Below are 24,807 nucleotides of genomic sequence, written 5' to 3'. Positions count from 1 at the left end.
TATAAAAGTTATAAATTCACAATGTAAAAATAAAACCCTGGAAGAATATATGCCAAAATTAACAGTATTTCTAGCTCATTGAGGAATTAAAGATTATTTTTTACACAGTTTGCTGTTTATTACAAATTTCTTTTTAGTGATATGGAATTATTATATTTTTACACCAAATACAATTTTATTAATATTTAAGCATTACAAGATGTGTTATACTACCTCTTCTACTCTATCTCATTGTAAAAAATTTTTATACTGTTGTGGTAAGCACTATTAACATGAGATCTACTCTCTTAACAATTTTTTAAAATTTTATTTATTTATTTATTTTTGCTGAGGAAGATTCACCCTGAGGTAACATCTGTTACCAATTTTCCTCTTTTTGCTTGAGGAAGACTAGCCCTGAGGCAACATCTGTTTACAATCTTCTTCTATTTTGTACGTGGGTTGCTGCCACATCATGGCTGCTGACGAGTGGTGTAGGTCTGCACCCAGGAACTGAACCCAGGCCACTGAAGCAGAGTGCACCAAGCTTAATCACTAGGCCATGGGGCAAGCACCCTCTTAACAACTCTTTAAGTGTACAATACATTATGGTTGACTAGAGGTACAATGCTGTACAGCAGATCTCTGGAGTTTATTAATCTGGCTTAACTGAAACTGTATGCCCATTGATTGATAACTCTTGATTTCCCCCTCCCTACAGCACATGGCACCATGATTCTACTCTTTGATTCTATGAATTTGAGCTTTTTAGTTACCTCGTATAAGCGGAATTATGCAGTATTTGTCTTACTGTGGCTGCATTATTTCACTTACTGTAACGTCTTCAAGGTTAATCCATTTTGTTGCATATTGCAAAATTTCCTTCCTTTTTTAAGGCTGAATGGTATTTTATTGTATGCGTATACCACCTTTCCTTATCCATTCATCTGTTGAAGGCCTTTTAGATTGTTTCCACATCTTAGCTATTGTGAATAGTGCTGCATGAACATGGGAGTCTTAATATCTCTTCCATGTCCTTATTTCAATTCTTTTGGATAAATAACACAGTGGGATTGCTGGGTCATATGGTTGGTTGACTTTGAATTTTTTGAAGGCACTCCATACTGTTTTCCACAGTGCCCGTGACATTTTGCATTCCCACCAACAGCATGCAAGTGTTCCCTTTACTCCACATCCTCACCAACACTTGTCTTTTGTTTTTTGGTAATAGCCATTCTGACAGGTGTGAGGTCATATCTCATTGCACTTTTGATTTGCATTTCCTTGGTAATTAGTGATACTGTGCATTTTTTTGTATGACTGTTGGCCATTTGTATGTCTTCTTTGAAGAAATGTCTATTCAGGTCCTTAACCCATTTTCTCATTGAGTTACTAGGTTTTTTGCTGTTGAGTTGTAACAGTTCCTTATATATTTTGGAGGTTAGCCCTTTATCAGATATATGGTTTGCAAATATTTTCTCCCATTCTGTAGACTGTCTTTTCACTCTGTTGATTATTTCCTTTACTATGTAGAAGCTTTTCATTTGATGTGGTCTCAATTGTTTATTTTTGAGGTTTTTTGCCTGTGATTTTGGTGTCATGTCTATGAAATCTTGCCAAGAGCACTGTTTTGAAGATTTTCCCCTAATTTTTTATTTTAGGAGTTTAATGATTTCAAGTATTACATTTAAATCTTTAATCCAATTTGAGTTGATTTTTGTTTATGGTGTAAGATAAGGTTCCCAATTCATCCTTTTAAATATGGATATCCACTATCTCAAACATCATTTGTTGAAGAGACTGTCCTTTTCTGCTTTTCTCATTGTGTATTCCTCTTTTTTGTTTGTTTTTGGTGAAGACCATGGCCCTGAGCAAACATCTGTGCAAATCTTCCTCCATTTTGTGTATGGAATGCTGCCACAGCATGGCTTGATGAGTGGTGCATAGGTCCGTGCCCAGGATCTGAACCAGTGAACCCAGGGCTGCTGAAGCAGAGTGTGAAAACTTAACCACTATGCCAAGGGGCCAGGCCCTCATTGTGTATTCTTGACAACCTTGCCAAAGATCAGTTGACTGTATATGCATGGATTTATTACTGCACTCTCTCTACGCTGGGCCCTGGGGTGGGTGAGTCCACATACACGAAGCCTGTAAGAGCTATTTCTCAGTTTGTTGTAGCCTTGTTGGTCTCATGAACATGAGCCCTGTTGGCTTTCACAGTTAGATGTTTTGAGGCTCGTCTCTCTGGTGCAGGTCTTAAAAGTTGAGGTGCTAGACATGGGGTTCAAACCCTTCAATCCTCAAGGAGAAGCTCGGGGTTTTGAGTCCCTTCCTAATTAAGGGTCACTGCTCTGGGGGTGAGGTTTATTGTGAGATTAAGATGTTAAACATCAACCATAAGGTCAGAAGACAACGGAATATTAAATTGCTGGAAGAAAATAACTGTCAGCTGGATTGCATACAGGCTAAACTAAATGATCATGCCACTGTTAGGGTAAAATACATTTTCAAACATGCAAATATAAGGAGAGTGCTTCCTACTAAGAAATCCTCACTAAACAAATTTCTAAAAGCCAAACTTTAAGATCAAGAAAAATGATATCAGAAGAAACGTCTGACTTGTAACAGGTCACCTAGAAAAAAGATAGTGAGGAAAATATGGGTATTCTAAACATATATTATAGCACTTTAAATGAAATTTTTACTCTTTCATGGAATTTTGAAGGGCCCCAAAGGGTATAAACAATAGTTGCAGTACCATCAATTGTGAGAGTCCTAAGAGATTTAAATAGTTTTTCATAGCTCTTAGACCAAATTTCAACTCATGGTTATATAAGAAGAAATGTGGAGACAGATCAGAAGAGATTAGTAGTGGAGAAATCCAATGGAGAGAGTTATTGGTGTGTGTTGATATCCCCTCCCTTTCTTCTCTCCTCCCCCTCCCCATGGAGCAATGAGGGGTGTTGTTTCTCACTCTCTCCACAAGTTAAGTAGAGTTAAGATCTTCAAAGATCCTACTAGAAAGCTAACATGTGCTCCTTGGAGTTTGGGGACATTCGCATCGGTGCTCGACTCATGCCTAAACACTTCCAGTGGTCAGAGGCTGGCTGGAGTGGTTTGTGGCAACAGAGGGCAGGGAGAGGATTAGAGCTGGGAGCAGCCTACCCTTCCAGTGTTAAGCAGGTGCATATGAGGTTTTCTCCTGAGTGGATTCACTGGGTGGAGGGGGAGGTGTCTCTGGACTTGGGTCATCTTGAAAGAAAGCCAGCCCAAGATGTCTCAATAGCAGGTGCAGTGACCTTAACACAGAGAGTAAATCTGTGGAAAAAAGTGAACCACAAGAAGAAAGTGCTACTGGGAGGTTTCAGCAGGGAGATCAGCAAAGAACTCAAATCATCCTTATAGGTAAAAGATGGAAGTCACACCCAGAGGAACCAAAGCCAGCTTAGTAATGTATCATGTAAGATGGTTTCCTTTTCCCTAATTCCCTGGACTTCAAAGTCACAACTCAAAAGTATCATAAACATGAACTAGTGTGCCTAGAGGGAGGTAGAGCTGGGAAATGAGAAGGAAACAAACATACTTCTTCTGTACTATGTGCTTGTAAAGCTGATCAGACCCTCGGGGGTGAAGAGGGGAGTTGGAAGCAAGAGGAAAATCTCTGAATCAAATTTGAGAGGGAGATTTTTAAATTTAGATCGAGTTGAACTTTTTATTTTATTTTGAAACAAAGATTATTCATTAACCTGAGAGTGACTAATAAACTAACGCAGGAAAGAATGATCCAATAAAGTAATTTAAAGGGGCATTTTTGAGCAAGAATAAAATTGTTTTCTGCTTATATAGACCTAGATACAAAATGTTAACTGTTTAAAAAGTAATAACAATATCTTATTTATTTATTTATTTTTTTGTGAGGAAGATCAGCCCTGAGCTAACATCCATGCTAATCCTCTTCTTTTTGCTGAGGAAGACCGGCTCTGAGCTAACATCTATTGCCAATCCTCCTCCTTTTTTTTTTTTTTCCCCCAAAACCCCAGTAGATAGTTGTACGTCATAGTTGCACATTCTTCTAGTTGCTGACTGTGGGACGTGGCCTCAGCATGGCCGGAGAAGCGGTGTGTCAGTGCGCACCCGGGATCCGAACCCCGGGCCGCCAGTAGCGGAGTGCACGCACTTAACCGCTAAGCCACGGGGCCGGCCCCAATATCTAATTTAAGGAGTAAAATAAGCTACAGCTTAAATAGAAACAAAATGATATGTCAGATGGTGTGTGTTGGGGGCATTTGTTCTGTGGTCTTTTAAGGCTTTGTTAAGTATGACTGTCAAAAGATAAGAGTAACCTAAAGAATGTTAATAAAGTGTATGACTTACAATACTGGAAAAGTTAAAAAGAATATTGAAATATCATGGTACAGAGAAAAGATGAAAGTGTTATATGTGATGTACATGAAAATACTATTAAAAGTATTTTTATTTTAGTCCTAACATAAGATGTCTTTCAAGAGATCTACCCAGAAGAATTGGTTGACTTTAACACAGATGGAAATTTCTCTCATTATGAGTCTCTATTTTCCATAGTAGAAGATAAACAACTCCCATTCCTAGACTTTCCAATGGTGAGGCATGAAATTTAGATTCAGCCACACAGATGCTTCTCTGTGAGACTGAGATGGAGAAGTGAGTAACCCAAAGGTGAAACTTTTCGTGGGGGAGTTTGTTTACTACAAACGTGAAGGTGGAGGCGTCCATTTACCCAGAGCTGAGATTGGTGGAGCTTCTGCCATTTGATCTGGAGATCTTTGTGCCAGGTATTAATGGATGTGCTGTTTTCTCTTGAGTTGCCTTCACTGTGTGTTTGCTATTGTTCCTGGTGAAATAGCAGTAGAGGTTGGCTCTCTTGCTGTCCTGGAGAATCTGTGTGCTACCTAATAGTCTTAAAAATCAATTTCTTTTTTATTTAAGTTAATGAGAAAATTCTGTTGGTTGCAATAAAGAACCCCTAAATGATACATATCCTGACAGAATTGTGGTAGGTTAGTATTTTTGTGTTAATGAATTATTCTTGATTTTTCCTCTGTTTCTTGTCCTTCGAGGCTAGATGGTTACCCCAAATGACTCCCAGGACATGAGGTCATAGCAGAGGGGAAGAAAGAAACTTGGAGTCAAGTTTTAGGTTTGAAGGATTATGCATCTCAGAGGAATGAAAAGGGATGCATTGAGCTTGAGTTAAAATTCCCTATCTGTGACTGCAGAAGTTATTCTCTGAATGAAAGTTTGGGGGAAAAACTAGGGAAAGGAGAGTAGAAGAGACAGATATAGAGTGGCCAGGAAATGGGACAGTAATTACCTAGAGGGATGTTATAGACAGAGAAGGAGGAGCATCCACTCATAAATCCATTTCTCACAGAGGCAAGCGCTTCCCCTACCAGTGTCCAGGATTCCCATCAGTGCCCACAGACCATGCAACTCTGCCCAACTGAGTACTGTGCACCATCTGCACCCTGAAGTTAATTGTCCCAGATCTCCCTTATTGGAAGTCATCAAGTAACCCAATGTCTACTTGGCAAGAGTAATGCTCAACTGTGCCCCATAGCTTTGTTCAGTCCCATCACATTTGTCCTGTGTTCACAACGCTCCAACGCTACCCTAGGACTAAAGTAAAGCCTTGAGTAATAGCATGGGGCTGAGGATATCTAGAAGGGTGGTGTATGTGTGGGAAAAATGTCTACCCTGAGCAGAACCTGGCTGGTATCTCCCCATTGTGAAATGCATCCCAATTATACAATTTAACGTCTCTCTGGAGTCAATATTGCATGCTTTCAAATATATGTTCCAGTTAGGGAAGACACTAATCACTAGCACTATAATCAAGCATGAATTGAATCACTCTAAGTAACACAGTACCTTGATACTTTATTTCATCTTTGCAAATTTTATGGCTCAAGGAATACGCAAGCATCATGATTTCAAGTTTAGTTTAGGGGTAATTGTTTGGTGTTCTGAAGTTGCTCATTCAACTTATTGCTAGTGGAGGAGAGCTGGTTAGGAAATTATGTTCCCAGGATTTTTAGAGTATGTTACATCCTGGAGATGATTCTCTGCTTCTCCTCCTCATAGCCTCTATCTCCTGCTGAAGTTTCCTGCTTTCGTTCTGGAATCCCTCGTTGAGAAGTTGTTCCTGTTCCTAAAAGAGAAAGTGGAGACTGAACTCGCACAACTTAAAACATTTCCCACACTTGCCAAATTATTTCCCCTGTCAGTACCCACATTAATCCCTCATGAGTTTTTGAAACTTATTTTTGAAATCCTCTCCTCCCTTAACTTCCATTATATCAATCTCTACTGAGTCTCCTATGCCTGCCAATAATTTTTGTGGGCTTTCTTTAGGTGTAGAAATGTTTTTTGCTTAGAGTTTCTAAAATATCAGTGATCCAGAATTATATTCTTAGCCCTCTTCACCTGCATACAGCACAGTTTTTCTGGAGATAAAATCATTTTTTCCCTTCAACTCTGATCTACATAGTGTGGACTCAAATATATATCTAAGAAGGTAAAGAAGATGAGTGAGCTCCAGTGGGAAGGTTACTACATGATTCAGAATCACGGCAGATGTTTAGTAGGGAATTTAGTACAAGTCTCCAATGTTTGGTGGCAGAGGTAATAAAAATAAGTAGAAGAGAACAGGGCCTGCATCGGTCCATACTGTATTTCTGAGTGTACATCCAGACTCGACATAGGCTAGGAGTAGGGCCTGGAGAACAGGAAGGAACTGGAGCCTGGGTATTTAATTATCTGGTTAATTGTGTAGACCGTCATGAAGTCTTCATATTTATCAAAGTGCCTTCAGAGATAGTCATAACAGGCATGGCAGAAACAAAAATCACTCTCGATGCCACTCAGTAGGAAAGACAGGCCAGATATTTTTCCACAAGATAAGACCAGAAAAGTTGATTATCTCTCATGAAATTTTAATTTCCTCATTTGAAAAATGAGAATGTAATAGTATCTGTAACATAACACGAGGATTTGATCACGAATGTCTGTGAAGCCATTGTGCAGTGCCTGGCAATGAATAGCTACTGTTTATTAATGACTTAGTAATGCAGGATTCTATGAGATTCTATCCTGCAAATAAATAGCCTTTAGTAACCAGAAATTGTCAGGGGCGGAAGCTGTAAGATACTGAAATGTCTACTAGTGTTTGGGTCAGAAAAGCCTTTAATCTGATGTAACGCTCTTAACTTCCAAGCAGTGTCTTTGAGTCAGCACAGTGGAAGATAAAGTGGAGATGACACAATCGAATACCTGAAGTTTGAGAGCAAGAGTCCTCTTTTGCTCTGCCATCAACTGGGCCCGATCGCTCTCCATCTTCTCAGTCAATTGTTTCAGATGTTCCTGATAACTCTTTTCTTTCTCTTCCATCATCTGCTCATTCATCTTTTGCATTTCCTCCAACAGTTTCTTTGCAGCTTCTGCAGATTCAGCCTTTATACGCTCCACTGAGGAAGAAAAATAAGCAGACAAATATGTGGATTAAATTTTTATAGCTTTATTTTACCTTTCACCTTTTTTTCTATGTTTGTTTTATTCCTATTTCTTTGGGAAAACATCTTATAGTTTTTGCACTGAGTAACCAGAAGACAGATGATCATAAATACCAATTAAGGAAAAAATCCCCTAGAACTACGAACTATATTTGCTATTTTTTGCTCTCCAATGATAATTCCATATGGACAATATGGCTAACATTAACATTTCTAGGGCTTTCCAACTATCTAGTGTGTTTTCAGCTATTCTTACCTTCAACCTCTTTTTCCTTTTCTGAGAGTGACTGATCAGTCTGTAGAATTGCGTCAGCCACATCCTCCTTGGACTCCAAATATTTCTTCAGTGTCTCTTCTGCCTAGTGATGCAGAGGAAGTTAGAATTAGGAAACTGTGGGTTAAAGCAAATGGAGCCTATGGGTTAAAGCAAAACCCAGCAATACATCTGTTCATTCAATTTAATTTTACCGCCCATGTAATAATCATTTTAGAATTTATACAGCATTTCAAACTAAACTGGCCTAAAACCCCACTCTGCATCCTCCCCTCAAACCTGTTTCATTCCAAATCACCCCAAGTTTAGTATTGTAATTAGCAACTCTGATCTTCTAAAAAAGCCTGTACAGTCACCCTTGATATTTTTTTTCCTCACACATCCCAAATAAATCATCAGCTAATCGTGTTTGCTCTAGCTTCAAAGTAAAACCAACCAGAACCCATCACTTGTCACCTGCTCCTCCCGAAAGCCCTGGTCGTAGAAATCGCCATTTCTGCCTGGACCACTGCATTAGCTTCATAATTGGTCTCCCTGCTTCCACTCTTGCTTCCCTACAGTCCACTCTCCTCAGAACAGCTATTATTATGCTATCTCCTTTTAAGAAAGATCACATCACTCTTATGTTCAAAACCCTCTGCTGATTTTCCAACGCTTTCCAAGTAAAGTTCATACCTTGCTCAGTGTCTCTAAGGTACTACCTTGTTTGGCCTCTGGCCTCTGACCACCTCTCTGACCTCATCTCCTGCCACCTTTTCGTTTGCTCACTGCCCTTCTGCCATATTTCTTGCTATTCCTAGAACAGAAATCATTAATTCTTCTGGAATTTTCCATTGTTTTAAATTTTCTTCCCCTAGATGCCTGTTTGGCTCACTCCCTAACATCTTTGAAGAGTCTACTGAAGCATCACCTCATCAGAGAGGACTTCTTTAAAAACATACATTCAAAATAGTACATTTCTTTGCTCTTCTCTACCCTCTTTTTCTTTTGGGCACTTGTTGTTGCTGTGATAGTGACTGCTAGAGTCATCCTAATGTTGTTCTCCCCTTTGTTCTTAGCACCATAACTCTGAATTGTTTCCCCACTGGGCACATTGTGGGCCATTATAAAATGTTGCATTTTTTATTGAACATCCCTGGTAGCTGAAATGCCCATATGATGAAATTCTGGCCAATACCACTTAAGCAGAGGTGTTATATGGTACTCTGTGCAAATCATCTTAAAAAGAGTTGACCCAGAGACCTTTCATCCTTCTGTTTTTCCCTTTTCTTTCCACCTGTAATGTAGAACTAAGGAGTGAAACTCCAGCACCCATCTTAGACCATAAATTGACCTTGAAGATGGAGGCCTTGTGCTAAGGTGCTGCAGGAGAAAAAGGAAGGGGCCTGGGACTGAGATGGTTGTGGAGTTGTCATAGCAACCTGGACTTCATCTTCCTCACTCTTGTAAACAAGAAAGAAAGAAACATTTGTTCTTTTTTCCGCCATTCTCATTTCTTTTTTGCTTTTTTTAAAATAATATATACCCAAACATACTTCTAACTTACATTACCAGATAGAACCTAATAGTGAAGAGCACAGAGTCTGCTGTGTGGATTTGTATTCCGGCTGTACCACTCTTTATCTGTATGTTCTTAGGTGAGTTCTTTTACTTCTCTGTGTCTAAATTTTCTTATTTATAAGATGAGGATATAAGATGAGGATGTATACTTCATAGGGTTGTTGTGAGAACTGAATGACTTAAGCCCATTCATTTCCTGAAATGTGATAAGCTCTACGTAAGTGTTAACTGTTGTTATTATCATTATTTTTGTCTGTAAGCTGTCATTTGTTTATTGCTGGTAAATAGTTTGATAGAACTTGTTTTTTAATTGCCTTAACACCAGAAACTTGACAAGACCTGGCATATAGTTAGGGCTGAATAGATAATTGCTGGATGATTGGGTGACTAAATTAATGAATGAATTCTACAAACATTTTTGAGGACTTCATCTGTGCCTCCAAGGAGGAATCTGCTCTTCATCCCATGGTTGCCTCTCTCATGGAATAAATCAGTGAATGGATGAAAGAAAGGCAGAGGCACTATGTACCAAACATATTTTGCTTGTTCCCACTGTAGTTTGAAAGAGTCATCTCAGCAAGTCCCAGAAATGGTGCTCAGTAGGCAGTTACCTGTATCCCCTTCCTGGGCACCTGGTAGTACTTATTCTTCAGCTCCTGTTTCTTCTGAATAAAGAGACGATAACCTCCTGGTTTAGAAAATGCCCCCTGCTTCACTTCTTCTTCTAGAGGACCGAAAATATCCTTAAGTAAGCCCAGGCAATAATCTGATGACACTTTCATGTTCTGCTTACAAAAGTCATCTCGCTTTGCTTCTAACCAGGCCTGTGAAGTGAGAAAAGAGCACAGATGGTACAGTAAGCCAAGAGGAGGCTATTAATCAGACACAGATTACTAAGAAATGCTTCTCCTGCAGAGACTGTGGCATATAACAGGGCCACACCCTTCACCTTGCTGTGAGATTCTAGAATATTCCTAAGAAGAGTGTTGATTTAAAAAAATATATCTACGTCTATGTTTGTGATGATCTGAAGCTCTTTTCCTGCTTCAGAGAACAAATCCCAAAGCACAGACACTGCTCCATATGAAACTTCTCTTTTCAAGTCTCTGATTTCGTGATAGTTTCAGGAGCACAAACGTCAAAGTAAGGCAGGCCTGTGTGGAGTTCCTGATTCCACCAGTTTGTGGCTTTGTGACACTTGATCTTTGTGAATTGTGGTTTCCTTGTTGGCAAAACAGGGGAAATTATATCCATTTCATAGATTTCATGTCAGGATTATATGCGGTGATGTAAAGTATTAAGCCCAGTGATTTTTCCATAAGTGCTCAGTAAAGGGTCAATGATTATTGGTGCATTCTTTAAAATGAGAATATTCTTGTATATTTGCTCAGTTTAAGGCTAATGAATCTTATGAAGATCGTACCCCAGGTATTTTCACTACTGAGAAAGTCTAATAGAACAGCATATTTACCTACATTGAATCATTCAAGAAAACTCAATTATCAAGCTTTTTTTTTTAGTCTAGAAGGATGTACATTATCTGCTGAACTTGACTATCTAGTTTCGTGAGAACCTCTGAACGCAGCAAGATGTAATTTGTAAACTCTTGCCTTGCATGCCAGGGTAGGGATTGTCACTTGTCAACTGACTATTTGCCATGCAACAATCCTTCCTTAATTTGGAAGGACTCAGACTTGAAAACATTTTCAAACAGCATTCTCACGATTGGTTTTTGTTTCTTGACTTTCTTAATGTTTTACTGTTGCGTTATATTAAACACAATTTAATTGTGCACTTTTAGGGTTTTCAAAAAGAATGAAATTCTCCCAGATTATTAGCAGGGAATACGAAAGCACTGTGTCTTTGATTAACTTTAAAAGAGAAAATAAATTAAAATAATCTGATATAAATAGAGTTTTACAATTTACCTATTTGTTTAAAATATGGCATCCAGAGGAGGAAAATAAACGTAGTCAGTTATGGTACCATAGTCCACAGGCCTAAGGCTAGGAGTGTTCTATTCTTTTAGCAAAGATTGCAAACGAATACACATAACTAAGTGCTATATCCTTGGGTCTAGGAAGAGCCACTCAAATCAAGGATGGCCCAGATTTTTCTGCCTCCCACAAACTAGAACAGCAAATATACCCCTAATTCTTTCTGGAACTTTTGGTCCACATCCTTGAAAGACTTTTTCATGAAGACTTCGATGGCCTCTTTCTCACTGGCCCTATGCAGGTCCAGCAGCTCCTGGAGGGTTTCCGTGGGCAGCTGCACCTTCTGGCTCATCTGCTGGTCATAGTGGGCCATGGCCTTTTGCACTGCGGCCGAGTTCTCTATCTGGGCCAAGGTCAGGACCGCGTTCTCCATGCAGGGCAGATCCCCGCTGCTGATGGCATTGACGTAGGTCAGCACCAGGTTCTCCAGACCTACCAAAGGGAATTAAAAAAAAAATAGTGAATATCTGTTGGTGAGAGAAAGGAATAAACCATATTCTGTTTAGTCCTGAGAATGTAAATTAAATTATTTTATTATTTGGAATCAACTGCTAGAGTATTTTGTATGCTTTTCAAGTGTCACAAACAATAGTTTTAAGGATTCTCTGAAGGAGAAAAGTGATGGAATATTTTGTTAACCTCTAGGTTCAGAAGTGTTTAAAGCTTCTCTTTGCTCTTCCTTCCCTCACCCAAAAGGAAGAGGTTGAAAGGAATAGATCAGAATAAGGATATTGTGGGACCAAAATACTAGGTCTTGATCTTTTCTTAGCCTTCTAATCTCTCTCTTTTTTCCTGCCTTCTTTTCCCCTCCTTCCTCACTTCTAATTCATGAAAACGGTCAAGGAGAAAACTTAGCTTGTGAGTGTGTGTGTGTGTGTGTGTGTGTGTGTGTGGTGCAGGCCACTAGTCCTGTGTCTGGCCTAGATAAATGGGTCTTCCTAGATACTCTCTCATCAGAGCTACATGAAGTGTTACCAACTCATCTAGGTTTATCCTGAAAACTGAAAATCTCACATCCCAGGAAATCTCAACCTTGGGAAAACTGGAGTGGTTGGTCACCCTACAACTAGCAGTGCTCTGGGACTCAATCCTGGGCCTTCTCTTCTCTTTCTATAATTTTTAGTACCATTTATATGGATAGTTGTAGATTTTGTTTCTGCTTTGACTTGATTTTTAAGCCTTAGATTTGTATATTGAAATATCAACACGATATCCATTCCTGAATACATGAAAGGAAAATTAATAGCAAAGAATCTAAATCCAAACTTTATCTACTCTGAAAAACTATTCTTCCCTGAGACATTCCTCTCAAATAACATCCATTCAAGCAGTTTCTTAAGTTCAGAACCCTGGAGTCAGGCTTGACACTTCCTTCTAATTTCCTCCACACTTCCATATTCTCTCCATTATCAAGCTTTATGGATTTGACATTCAAAATATGTGTGCATTCTCTCCATTTGGACCATCTCCATTGCCATAATCTTAGCCTGACATAATCCCCATTTATTACTAAAATATTGCATATATCATTCATCTTCTCATTGCCTCCTTTACATCCCTCCAACACATTATCTACAAAATACTCAGAAGGATAGTTTTAGTATATATGTTAAATATATATAAATTAGATAACTTTGTAAAGTTTCTTTTTAAATTAGATAACTTTACCTCTCAGCCTAAAATTCTTCAAGATCCTCCCATTGAGCTTAAACTCTAAACTCCTACCAGTCCTTCAAGTACTGCCCCCTGCATACTCTCCAGTCATGACACCACTCTTATTCACTGTACTCTTGTTCAAATCACACTGTTCTTTACTTTCCCGAATTTGCGGAGTTCTTTCTTGTCTCAGGCCTTCTCACATGATATTATCTCTGTCTGCAAAGCTTTTCTGACTGGTCTTCTGGTTACCTTCTACTCATTTTTAATTTATCATCTTACATGTCACTGTCAGAGACAAATATTCTTTTCATTTGAATCTAAATTATCTCCCACATGCTTACACTCCTTACTCTCTCATAGCAGTCTATTATTTTGATTTATTGTTCTTGTCACTATTTATCATTATGATTTAAAAAAATTAAATATCTTTTGCTCCTGTTGTGCTGGAATGAGGATAGAAATAAAATATTTTTATCTCCCACTACACCCCATGTTTAGTGCATCGCAGGCATTCCTAATCAATACAAATATTTCTGAACAGATGAAGAAGAGAATTGTGCTAGACTTAGTGGCAATGCCTCACATACATGGAATATTTACCTTTTCATGACTTAGTCAATCTATATAGGTCTCCTGGAAGGACAGAACATAATTAGGCAGCTGAGAAGTTGATGGAGAAGGTTACTACACTGGAATTGGATTCTGCTTCTTTTTCTTTATTCATCTTGCTTGTATGAATATTAGATGATATAGATAATAGTTTTCGTTCCCATGTAAAGTTCATAATGTGATCCTTGTGGTGTGTTTTCTTTGGCATCATTAGATTATGTTTTTGTCAGAAGTAACCCTTATGTCTCCCTCTTTGTTCTCTACAATGGGCAAAAGCAAAGTCCAGGTAAGAAGCGGGGAGTGAGAGGAACTTACGAGGTCCATTGACGGTGATGCCGCCGGAGAGAGTCTTGGGCGTGGAATGGTCGAGGATGTAGGAGCAGAAGTCTGCAACTTGTTCTCTGAATTCGGGGTTCAGATCTTCCTCCTGTAGCTGCTCCAGTTGGGCAAGGTACTTCCTCTGAGCAGGACGGTCAAAGATGAAGCACTTCTTCTTTGGGAAGAACTTTCGGATGCACAACCGAGGTTCATTAAAGCTTTTACTTTTTTCATCCTTACCTAGAGGAATGAAACCTAGAGGTAGTACAACTTCAGACTAACTACCTCAAATATACGACCCTTCAACTTTGTAATTTGCACAAACCCTGTGTAAAGAGATAAAAATTTACTAATAATGGATCAGAAATTAAAAAATTAAAGGGGTAGAGAAATTAAATTTCTTTCTCCAAGAAGAAAGAGGTAGCAAAATTAGAGCTGATTGATTCAGCCAAGGAATGTTTTCATTTCCTCTAACAGACCAGCCAGGGTAACACATTATGAAATTTTAATTTTAAGCACCTACACACAAATAGTCATTCTGATATTGTTTTCTCTTTTTATGTTACCCAACTATCAGTCCCAGTAACCTGGCTTTAGCTTCAGTGACAGCTCCAGGTACTCATCAGCAGTGATGGGTTGTCCATTTGCTTCTAGCTCCAGGGAGAAATCTCTGAGAGTCCACACAAAGGTTGGAAAGAAGCTAACAAATTCAGCTGAGTCTTCAACCTCACTGTTATCAGGTGAGGATTTTGCCTTGATTAGATCTGTCAGCTCTGTCACATAGCTGAAATGCAAACATAGGAAAACTGCAGAAAAGAAGTAGAACTTTTTATGCTGTATTTTCTCTGAATGCTTATTTAAGATAACTTTTTTCTTAATTAGCTCATGCATGCATTCATTCATTCATTCCACAAACATTTATTAAGCACTTATTTGAACCAGGCCCTGTCCTAGAGACTAAGAATATTGCAATGAATGTGACAATGCTACCATCATAGAGCTTACATTCTAATGAGGGAGACAGACGATAAACAAGCAAACAAAAATGTAATAAAATATGAGATATCGATAATAATTGTCTTGAAGAACAGTGAACCAAGCTAAAGATTAGAGAATAACTGTGTGTCTCTGCATGTGGTGCTGGTTTATGTGGTTGTTCAGGTGAATTCTCTCTGAGCTGATTGCTGAGCACTGATCTGAATGAATTGTAGGAGCCAGCCATGCACAAATCCAACGGAGGAACATTCCAGGCAGAGGAAATGGCCCTTGCAAACCCTTAGATAGGAAATCACTGAGTGTGTCTAACATATAGCAAGAAGGCCAGTGTGGCTGGGGCAGAAGTCCTAGAATGGATGGGGTCCAGACCATGTAAGCTCTGTAAGCCATAGAAAGAGTTTGAATTTTAACCTAAATTGAATGGGAAGGCTTTGATCTGAGACGAGATATGACCTGATGCTTGTTTTTAAAGCATTATTCTGGCTGGTGTTGCGTCTGTGAGAGGCAAGAGTGTAAGCAGAGAGAAGGGTTAGGTAGTTAAGGAGGTAACTCAGACGAGAGAAGGCGGAAGCTTAGACTAGAGGAAGTGGTGAGAATTGGTCAGTCTGGGTAAGTACCTTTGACAGTGGAGCTGACAGGACTTGCTGACTAATAGTTTCTAGAATATGAAGAAAGGAATTATCCAGGATGAATCCTAAGTTTTTGATCCAAAAACCTGTGTGAATGCTTTGGAAGTTTATCACGATGGTGAAGGAGTACTTTTGGACAGGAAAATTAAGAGTTCTGTCATTTTACATGTTAAATTTGAGATGTCTCTTACACATCTAAATGGAGACATGTAAGTGGCTAGATATACAAGTTTGCACCTGATAGCAGTGGTCATGATTGCATACACAAATGCTATGGCAATTGACACATAGGTACTACTGGATAAGATTGCTGGATGAGATTGCCTAGGGACTGAAAATCTAGGGAAAATAGATGTCTAAGAATTAAAGAATTATAATGTTTAGAAGCCAAGAAGAGAAAGAAGATGCGAGAAAGTAAACAGGAAAAGTATAGCCAATAAGGAATGTTTAATATTCAGAAAACTGTGGTATTCTAGACACCAAAAGAACCCAGTGTTTTAGACAAGAGGTAGAGATTAACTTCATACAATGCTATGGAGGGGTCAAATAATATGAAAACTAACCATCTGATACAGGATCATGTAGGCAATGTTGACCACAGCTAATTCAGGCTTGAAGCTAAATTTATAGAAATGTTGAAGTTGTTGGGTAATGATCAAAACTGGGTCATATAGGAGAGTGGAGGATAAAGATATGAAGATGTGATGGAACTGAGACGCCAGATGTTAGATGAATTTCTTTTGGTTGTTAAAGTCTCTAAGAATACAGTGAACTAGGAGCTAAAATTTTTAACAAGTTAAGGGTGTGTTTTTAGGGAAGTTGGCAGATGACTGCAAGCAAAGGATAGCATAGTCTCAGTGTATGTGCTTCAAAGAACTTCTCTTTCTTTTCTGCGAGGAAAGATTCACCCTGAGCTAACATCTGTTTCAAATCTGCCTCATTTATTTTCCTCCCCAAAGCTCCAGTTCATGGTTGTATATCCTAGTTGTAAGTAATTCTGCTTCCTCTGTGTGAGGGGCTGCCACAGCATGACAACTGACTGATGGGTGGAGTGGTGCGCCGAACTTTTAACCACTAGGCCATCAGGGCTGGCTCAAAGTTCCTCTTTTTAATAAGAGAAGAATGAGAAGGTATCTGGAAACTCTTATAGGGAACAAAGAGGTTATCTCACTTTTTTGGGACCTATGATATGCAAGCTATGGGAGAAAAAAAATTACCACTTAAGACCACTTGAGATGTCTATAGGGGAAACAAGGTCCGCAGGGTATAGACGGAACACAGTTAGAAGGAAATATTTAGAGAAGATGGTAAGGATATAGAGATTTGCTGAATAAGAGCATGAGTTCTAGAGTATGTTGAGGGTTTCTCAATGGAGATTAAGTCAGATAGAGAATTTGCAGAGCCTTGTACAGCTAAGTGCCTAAAGATAATGTGTGACCAGAAAGGCTTGGACTTCTGGGGGTGGTTGAAGTAAACTGAGACGTTGAGCATAATGGGATTAGTTAAGGAGGGGACATTTGAATTCTTCTGCAGTTGCCCACAGCTGTACCACGTAAAAATATGATGGTGTTATTTTCTAGATTTAATGTTGTTCTGGCCCACAAAAAGGATACTGCAGTTGGTCCATGGCCTGCTGGTTGATGGTTCCCACACTGTTGTATACAAAGGTGCTGCTCAGGAGGACAGCCAGGGCAAAGATCCAAGAATCATTCTGGTTGTCTCCCTAAAAGTCATTGTAAAAGCCATATAGAAGAGTGACTAAGAATACGTGATTTCAATTCAGATGGACAAAGTCTGAACTCAGCTCTGTCTCTATTTAACTGTAGAAACTTCTCGAGGCAAATGTTTTCCAACTGTACGATGAATTTATGAACTTTAAATTCCTGGTGTCGTGAAATTTAAATAAGGCATTGTGTATAAATATACATGATAGTGTAAAGCACATAAGCACTTAGTAGTAGCTATTATGATCAAGTAATAAAATTCAAACAGATCTCCCGAACTTAGATTCTGATCCTATTCCGTTCCCATGACATGTCATGGTAAGGAACTTTTCAGACAGTAGTTAAAATATGCCCCTTAATAAGAGTTTTCTAAGTCTAGTACCTTTAAGAATAATAATGTATGATCCTATATGAACATAGATGTTGTCATCAGATCTTATACTTCGCTTTTCTTACTAGTCGTGCAACTGTGTGTAAGGTCACTTTTACCATCTCTCCCATTGTGAAAAGTCTGACGTGTTTGTAAAATGTCTAATGAGGTGGAGAGTCACCTTTAGCAGCCTCGCCAAAACATTTTCCTACAATATTAAAGAAAAATGACTAAAAATATCATAGGCAATTATTTTGCGGGTTGCACAACCTATCATTTGGCCTTACTGTCCACTCTCAATGCTTATATGTGTGGCCAGGTGGGCTTCAGCATTGAAGGCAGGCAACAGCTCTTGAATTAACCTGTTACTCTCACAATTTATGCTTACTGTCCTCACATAAGGCTCCCTTTGGTTGGCTTCAAATTAGACCCAAAGTCAAACCTTGACCACTACCAAGTAAATGAAAAGAATAACACATTAATATAAGTTTGAAGCATAAATCAAGGTGGGGAGGGATAGTGCAAGGAGGGCTACTGATATGATATAAGTAGGATTTAAAAGATTTCTTTTTTACCTTCTCTACATCCCCCAGGCCCTCGGTGTCAAGCAGAACTAGAGTGTGGTTTGGCTTCTTGGGATGAGGCACACACCACATCCAGATTCCCTTCGTGTGAGACTGCACCGTGGACCCCAGGGAGAAGCCTGAAAGGGGGAGTGGGGATAAGAGGACGTGGAGTTTTAATATCAGGTGGATCAGGAAATTGAGATAAAAGTTAACAAAATCAAAGTTAAAAGAGATAAATGAAACCACGATCAGTATCAATCTTAACTACAACCAGAAAAATAGGGAAATTAGAATATCCAATACAAACTGAGATATTGATTTTATCTTAAAGATCATTATAAGCTTGATGTTAATACACAAACATTTTAGTAAGTATTTTCTAGTTTATTATTATGTGTATTAATTTTCTTTATTACTACCTTGTTCTTTCCAGAAAGACACATTTATACTTTAAAAGGGGAAATGAAAGCAAAGTGGGAGGAGTGAGTTGACTCCTATCTTCCAGTGCAGAGTAAATGTAAGGAGCCCATCAGTGCATTGAAAGTTAGGTTTCAATACTCCTCGCCATCTCCAACTTTCTCTCCTCGCATCACTGTACTCGGTGTTGGCAGTGTATGTGGACAGAGGGGACTCGGCAGAGCTTTGCTGGTGCCACTCACCCTTTTTCTTCCCAGCCAGCTTGTTCATCAGGTAGGACTTGCCTGTGCGGTAGAGGCCCACGATAGCCACCACCACAACAGGCTGTGAAATGGCAGAGAGGATCTTCAGAGCTTCCTGATTAGCCACTAGTCGCCCGTTAGTGTTCTCAATGAGGCACAGGGGTTCTGGCATGTGGATCTCTGAGGCCATGTTCACAGTGTTCCTTTGCCTGCAAGGGAAGAGATGGGATGACTTAGAGTTTCCAGTCTAAGTAGATCAAGAACTTTCACCAGGTTATTTTGCATTTGGAAGATAGAGGCATAAAATTCCCCAACATAGCCAAAAGTTTTGTGTGCAACAGTGAGATAGACAAGGGGAGCCATCATTTTAGAAAGTTACCAAAGTATTATCAAAATAGTCCATTGAAAAGAATATTGGTATGACAGTGACTTATCAACACTCAACCACTTTCACAATCAAAATTTTTTGTTTAATTTACCATCGAAAAGTTTCGTTTTGGATTCTCATTAAAACTTTACACTATACATTAAATGGAGAATACAATAGGATTTAAAGAAATTTATTTTACATTTTGGCTATATGTAAGAAATTCAATCTTATTTTATTTATTCATTAATTCTTAAAATGAATAAACACATACATGAATAAATGTTTCATTCTTTGGTGTGTGCCCTTTTTGACAATTTCCAGATATTTTAAATGTGTGTGTGTTTCCACTAGTTATGCTTTTTTTCGTTGGAATGAAGGTCCACAGAACTCCTCACACTGCCATTCTGGAAGTGGAACCACTATAACTCACCGTTCCAAATTTTATAAAAATATATAGCCATGTGAAACACATGACTAGGGACCCTTCCAAAGCCTTGGAATGGGCTTGTGCAAGCAAGGGGCGCTGAACCTTAATCTTCATTTACAATAAGTTAGCCTCCAACTAAGTGGGGGTATGACCGCACAGTTGCAAATACGGAATGTTGCTAAAAGTAATGTGTGTTTGTATGTGCGTGTAAGGGAACAAAAGACTGTGAAATATGAATGAAAATATCAGGAGGCAGATCAGGAGAGCTAGAGAGGAAGTTGTTCAAAGAAAAATCTATAATTTCCAGCTGTACAGTTCTAGGTTTTCTGTTTTGTTCCATTTTTCCATTTGGTAGAGGAGAAGGAGAATGAGGAAGAGGGATATGGGATAGGGTGGGATAGGGAGGGGGAGGGACAGGGAGAAGGGGAAAAGGAGATGAAATGAAGAGGGAAAGCCATCAAACAAGTAGGTGAATGAAGCTAGTTCTGTGCCAAGGAATTCAGGGGAGGTGTTTTCAGAAGGCAGGATCAAAACTGCATGACAGCACAGAGAGGTCAAGGTAAACAAAGATGTTGGCTTTAGTGATGGGCTCCCATAGAGTCTTGAAAGAGGAAGCTTTTGAGTAAGGTAGTTGGGCCCAATTTTCTTCAACAGCATCAGATGACTGTTGACACTGCATCTCATTTAATATTCTTTCCTTCTCATGAAAATAACACACTCATAGCCCTTTCAATTTCTTAGCTGCAGTCAGATCAGTATCAAGCAAGTTCCATCAAAGACAATGATAATTTAATTGTGTCTCCAGTCAACACGGACAATATCAACAAAGAAAAAGACAATCCTAATGCATTTCCACCTCTCAGTTTAACCCCACATCTGCCGGTGCCTAATTCAACACAAGCACAATAGTGACACGTAGGGACAAGTTGCCACTTGATAGTGCCAGGATTTCATCTGATCTCTTGTCTCACATCAGGCTCAGCTGCAGCCTTTCTTGATGCTGGTCATTTTTTAGTAAACGTAACTGGCCCTTATAAACCCTTTCCCACTTCTGCCTCAATCTTATCATAGGCTCCATTTCCCAGAGCAAAACTCCTTTAGTGCTCCATAGAAAGCTGCTTTGTGAGAAAATAGTAAGAATTCTTACCTGTTTTCTCCCCTCAGTTGATGTGGAGTGGTTATGCAATTTCTCTGTCTCTCACTGGAACGTTGGACTTTTATTTCAATCGTCCAATGTTGTGAGGTTTCTGGATTTCCTTTAGAGAACAGATACTTACAAGCAAAGCAACTTTTATAACAGATATAGAGGAATATGAAACTGAAAGCACTAAGTACAAACCAATAATTCAACAACCATAAAAGGAATTTATGGAAATTGTGTACAAGGGTTTAACACGATTTCTCAACTAGAATCTTTATATGTTTTTTTTAAAGAGATCTTAGCGATCATTTGCTCTTAAAAAAAAAGTCCATTAGATGTTTAAATATAGTAGAATGTAGTTCAAGATTGGGGGTCAGTTTGAGGAGCCTAGAATGAGGAAGCATCATATTAACTTTTAGGTCTAATTTCCTTTAATAATGGTCACACTCAGAGTGGAACTGGTTCCTTATTTATACACGCAGTAAGTGAGGACAAGGACATGTCTTACACACTATGTCATAAACACCCAGCACCTAGCCCAGCACCTGGTACTGAATATCCAGTGTATAGGTAGGAGGGGCCTCCATGATTTACACACATGTTCCAGGCTCGGTACTGACTTCTTCACATGGCTTGTATAACCCATATCTAATAACAAACATTTCCCCATGATTTTTTAGAAACTGAGGCACAGAATGATTTAACGTCTTGTCCAAAATCATAGGACAAAAGTAATCTGAAGCGAATCCTTCTTGATCCCAAACCCTCCTGTTAAGCCACTTTACTATAAGTTCTGTCTTTCTGTGTTTGCTGAGTGAATAGCAATAGTAGAAACAGCTTTATTTCCTGATTGTTTTCCAAGAGCTAGATATGTTACAGGTCTAATTTGATCCTGACTATAGTCATGTGAAATAAATGGCCTTGTCTCCATTTTACCTTGAAAACAGGGAAGCTGAGAGAGGCAGAACCAGAAATTGTAAGTAAGAAAGTTAATATAACTATCCCTATAAATTTATTCTTTTTCCTTCAGCTTCCTTAAAAGACATAAAGTTATATGAATCAATAATTATAGCAGCAGTATAGTATAACTCCAATATAGTATTACTAGAGTTGTAACATATATATATATATATATATATATATATATATATATACATATGTCAGCACAAAAAGGGAGAAGAGGAAATAGAGCTATGGAGTTATAGGAGTAACAATTCTGTGTCTTACTGGAATTAATTTAGCATAAATTTGAGACATATTCTGAGAAGTTATATATATATATAAATGGTTAGCCCTGGAGCAACCACTAACAAAACAAGGGATCTCAAACTAATATCCTTTCACTTTAAGACTCTGGTAAAAGAAGAGAAAACTAAATCTAAAGCAAGCAGAAGAAAGAAAATAATAAAAATTTTTGTAAATGAATGTACTGAAATTAACAAAATAGAGATAGAGAAAAATCAATGAAACCTAAAGCAGGTTCTTTTAAAAGACCAACAAAATTGACAAACTTTTAGCTAAACTGGCCAAGCAAAAAAGAAGACTCAAATTAGGAATGAAATAGAGGACATTACTGTTGACTTTACAGAAATAAAAAAGATTATAAGGCAATACTGTGAACAACTGTATGCCAAAAACTGTATGCCAACAAATTAGTTTAAAAAAGTGGACAAATTCCTAGGAAGACACAAACTACCACAACTGTCTCTAGAAGAAATAGCCCATCTGAATAGACATAACAAGTAAAGAGATTGAATTACTAATCAAAACACTACCACCAAGAAAAGCTCAGGCCCAAATGGCTTCACTGGTGAATTCCACCAAACATTTGAAGAAGAATTAATACCAAATCCTCACAAACTTGGCAAAAAATAGAAGAGGAATGTACCCCAATCCCCAAACGCTATCTTACCACATTTACTTTCACTCTGGATGAACTATTTGAGAGTTAGTTAGCGACATATTCCATCTTTACTCCTAAATAATCCAGCATGTATTTTCTAAAAAAAAATTATTTTACAGAAGCATAATATATTTATGCAATGTTCTTCTGAGATCATACACTTTTTTTGTAGGTGCTTTTGTAAAAAGCTGGAATTCTGCCCCTTCCCCTTGGGAAGGGACACCAAATGTCTGAACAGACATTTTAGACCTGTCATTGCAAATGTAAAATGGACATGTAGCTCTAAGAAGTGAGTAGTTAATATCTTTTATCTATATGCCTATCTATGTTATTGTGAAATGATGAATGTTTGAATCAAGACTTGTAGCATCCTTTGGTATCCTTCTTTAAGCTTCTAAGTCGAGGGATTGGAGTCATTCTGTTAGGACTACTTAGGTCTACATTTGTCCCTGAGCTAATAAACAATATTCAACTTTTAAAAACTTTTCAAATGATTATGAGATCCTAGCTAGCCTATTCCAGAAGTAAAATTTTGCATATGGTGTTCAGTTAGTAAATTATTTTCACCAGGACAGGCGTTACTTATAAGATGGTTTTCAACCTGGGTGAATATATCAAGAACCCTCAACTATGTTGAAGACTCTACAGGCTTGAGTTTACTTGAAAACCGTGTAAACCAAATATAAAAGCATTTACCAGTGCCTTAAAATTCACTATTATTTTGAATGCGTTGTTGCAATTATTACATTTTAAAATGAGGTTTGCTCGACTGGAGGTCATGATGAAAAGTGACGTTCTTCAAATAATGGAAATTTCATGGGAATCGTCAAACTACTTGCTGAATTTGATCCATTTATGCATGACTACTTGAAAAAAATGCCAAAATTAAAAAAACAAGTGTAGTACCTGTATCTAAAATAGATTATGATGAATTAGTCAAAATAAAAGGAAAACATGTATAAGGTGAAGTGTTAGAGTCCAAATACGACTCCATTGTTGTAGATTTTTCATGATTTTGAAAAATACTCATCAATTGGTGATTATTGTGTGCTTAAGTAATTTCAGAAAACCCTAAAAATTTTGTGTTTTCCCAACTGAAATAATTTATCTGTGACTTTATTCAGCAAAACGAAGCATGTTCTGGATAATGTAACTTGCCATTGAACAATATTTGTGGGCATTAGTATGACTATGTCATATGACAATGCAGCTACTATGAAAAGCAAGGACAAAGGGCTGCGTGCACTTTTTATACACAATAATAAATAGGTAGAATGTGCTATGTGGAGCTCACTAACTTTATCAGAGAATAAGCTAGACTTCTAGTACCTGAAGTTATTGGATCTTTAAGTATCTTTCCAGTTATGTTTTCTCTTTGGGTTAGTCTTGTGTTGTAGAAGGAATGTTTTAAGCACACAGCTCAACTTCTTTTCAATACCTTAAGTGGGAAGAATGCTTCCTTTTGGCTCTGACGAGGAAAATCTAGAATGGCTGGTGGAGGAGGGAGATGAAGGACATCAATTATAGCCTTGTGACAAGTTGCAGGAGCAAAGTGTATGACATGTACCACTAGTTCATGTGTATTAAGTCCTTTATAGAATTGCAGATGGTGACCAACTTGAAGATGTAGTGATGGATTGAATTTAACACAGGGCACAGTGATCAGAGTGGTGCAAGGGGTGAACAGTTTTAGATGCATCTGGAGCACTGACTCACATCCTCTCAGTCTCACCTCTGATCCCTGCTGTGTCTGTAGTGGACAGTGCAGAGAAGGGCTGAACTCAGCTCAGGCTGACAGCATCTTGCTTTAGGATGTGTAACACCCATCTCCTCACAAGAGATTACAGGGGTTATGAGATTGCGGTTTCCCACCCTCTAACTTCCCTCTCCTGGCCTCTCTCGAACATGCTAGGCATGATCTTTCCCTGGGTCCTTTGCACTTGGTGTTTCTTCTGTGACTTATGCTGTTTCCCCAGGTATCCAAGTGACCCATTCTCTTACAGCTTTAGGTCTTTGCTAGAATGTCAATTCATTGATGCTATTTCTGACCCCCTATATAAAAACTGGCGTACTCCAAAT

The 24,807-nt window shown here is 38.5% G+C and overlaps 1 protein-coding gene across 2 annotated transcripts in view; it reads right to left on the bottom strand.

Moving 5' to 3' along the window:
• Nucleotides 1–5,879: 5,879 nt before the first annotated feature.
• Nucleotides 5,880–24,807, bottom strand: part of LOC147918059 (guanylate-binding protein 2-like) — a 35,254-nt gene continuing 16,326 nt past the window's right edge. Inside the window, exons 2-12 of one of the 2 annotated variants that reach the window (XM_087447871.1) lie at nt 20,832–20,940; nt 18,888–19,096; nt 18,238–18,365; nt 17,182–17,291; nt 14,531–14,727; nt 13,941–14,183; nt 11,509–11,789; nt 9,972–10,184; nt 7,783–7,885; nt 7,288–7,481; nt 5,880–6,166 (exon numbers count right to left, since the gene is read on the bottom strand). In XM_087447871.1, the coding sequence (XP_087303997.1) occupies nt 6,050–6,166; nt 7,288–7,481; nt 7,783–7,885; nt 9,972–10,184; nt 11,509–11,789; nt 13,941–14,183; nt 14,531–14,727; nt 17,182–17,291; nt 18,238–18,365; nt 18,888–19,096; nt 20,832–20,940 (1,904 nt within the window). In that variant the 3' untranslated portion in view covers nt 5,880–6,049. The remainder of the gene's footprint in view (nt 6,167–7,287; nt 7,482–7,782; nt 7,886–9,971; nt 10,185–11,508; nt 11,790–13,940; nt 14,184–14,530; nt 14,728–17,181; nt 17,292–18,237; nt 18,366–18,887; nt 19,097–20,831; nt 20,941–24,807) is intronic. The other variant, XM_087447877.1, reaches the window with a different exon arrangement.

This window comes from Ceratotherium simum, chromosome 2, assembly GCF_057802395.1.
Source record: "Ceratotherium simum simum isolate JZ-2026a chromosome 2, ASM5780239v1, whole genome shotgun sequence".
NCBI classification, from domain to species: Eukaryota; Metazoa; Chordata; class Mammalia; order Perissodactyla; family Rhinocerotidae; genus Ceratotherium; species Ceratotherium simum.
The sequence above is the reverse complement of the archived record's forward strand: the minus strand, read 5'-3'. Positions and strand labels throughout refer to the sequence as shown.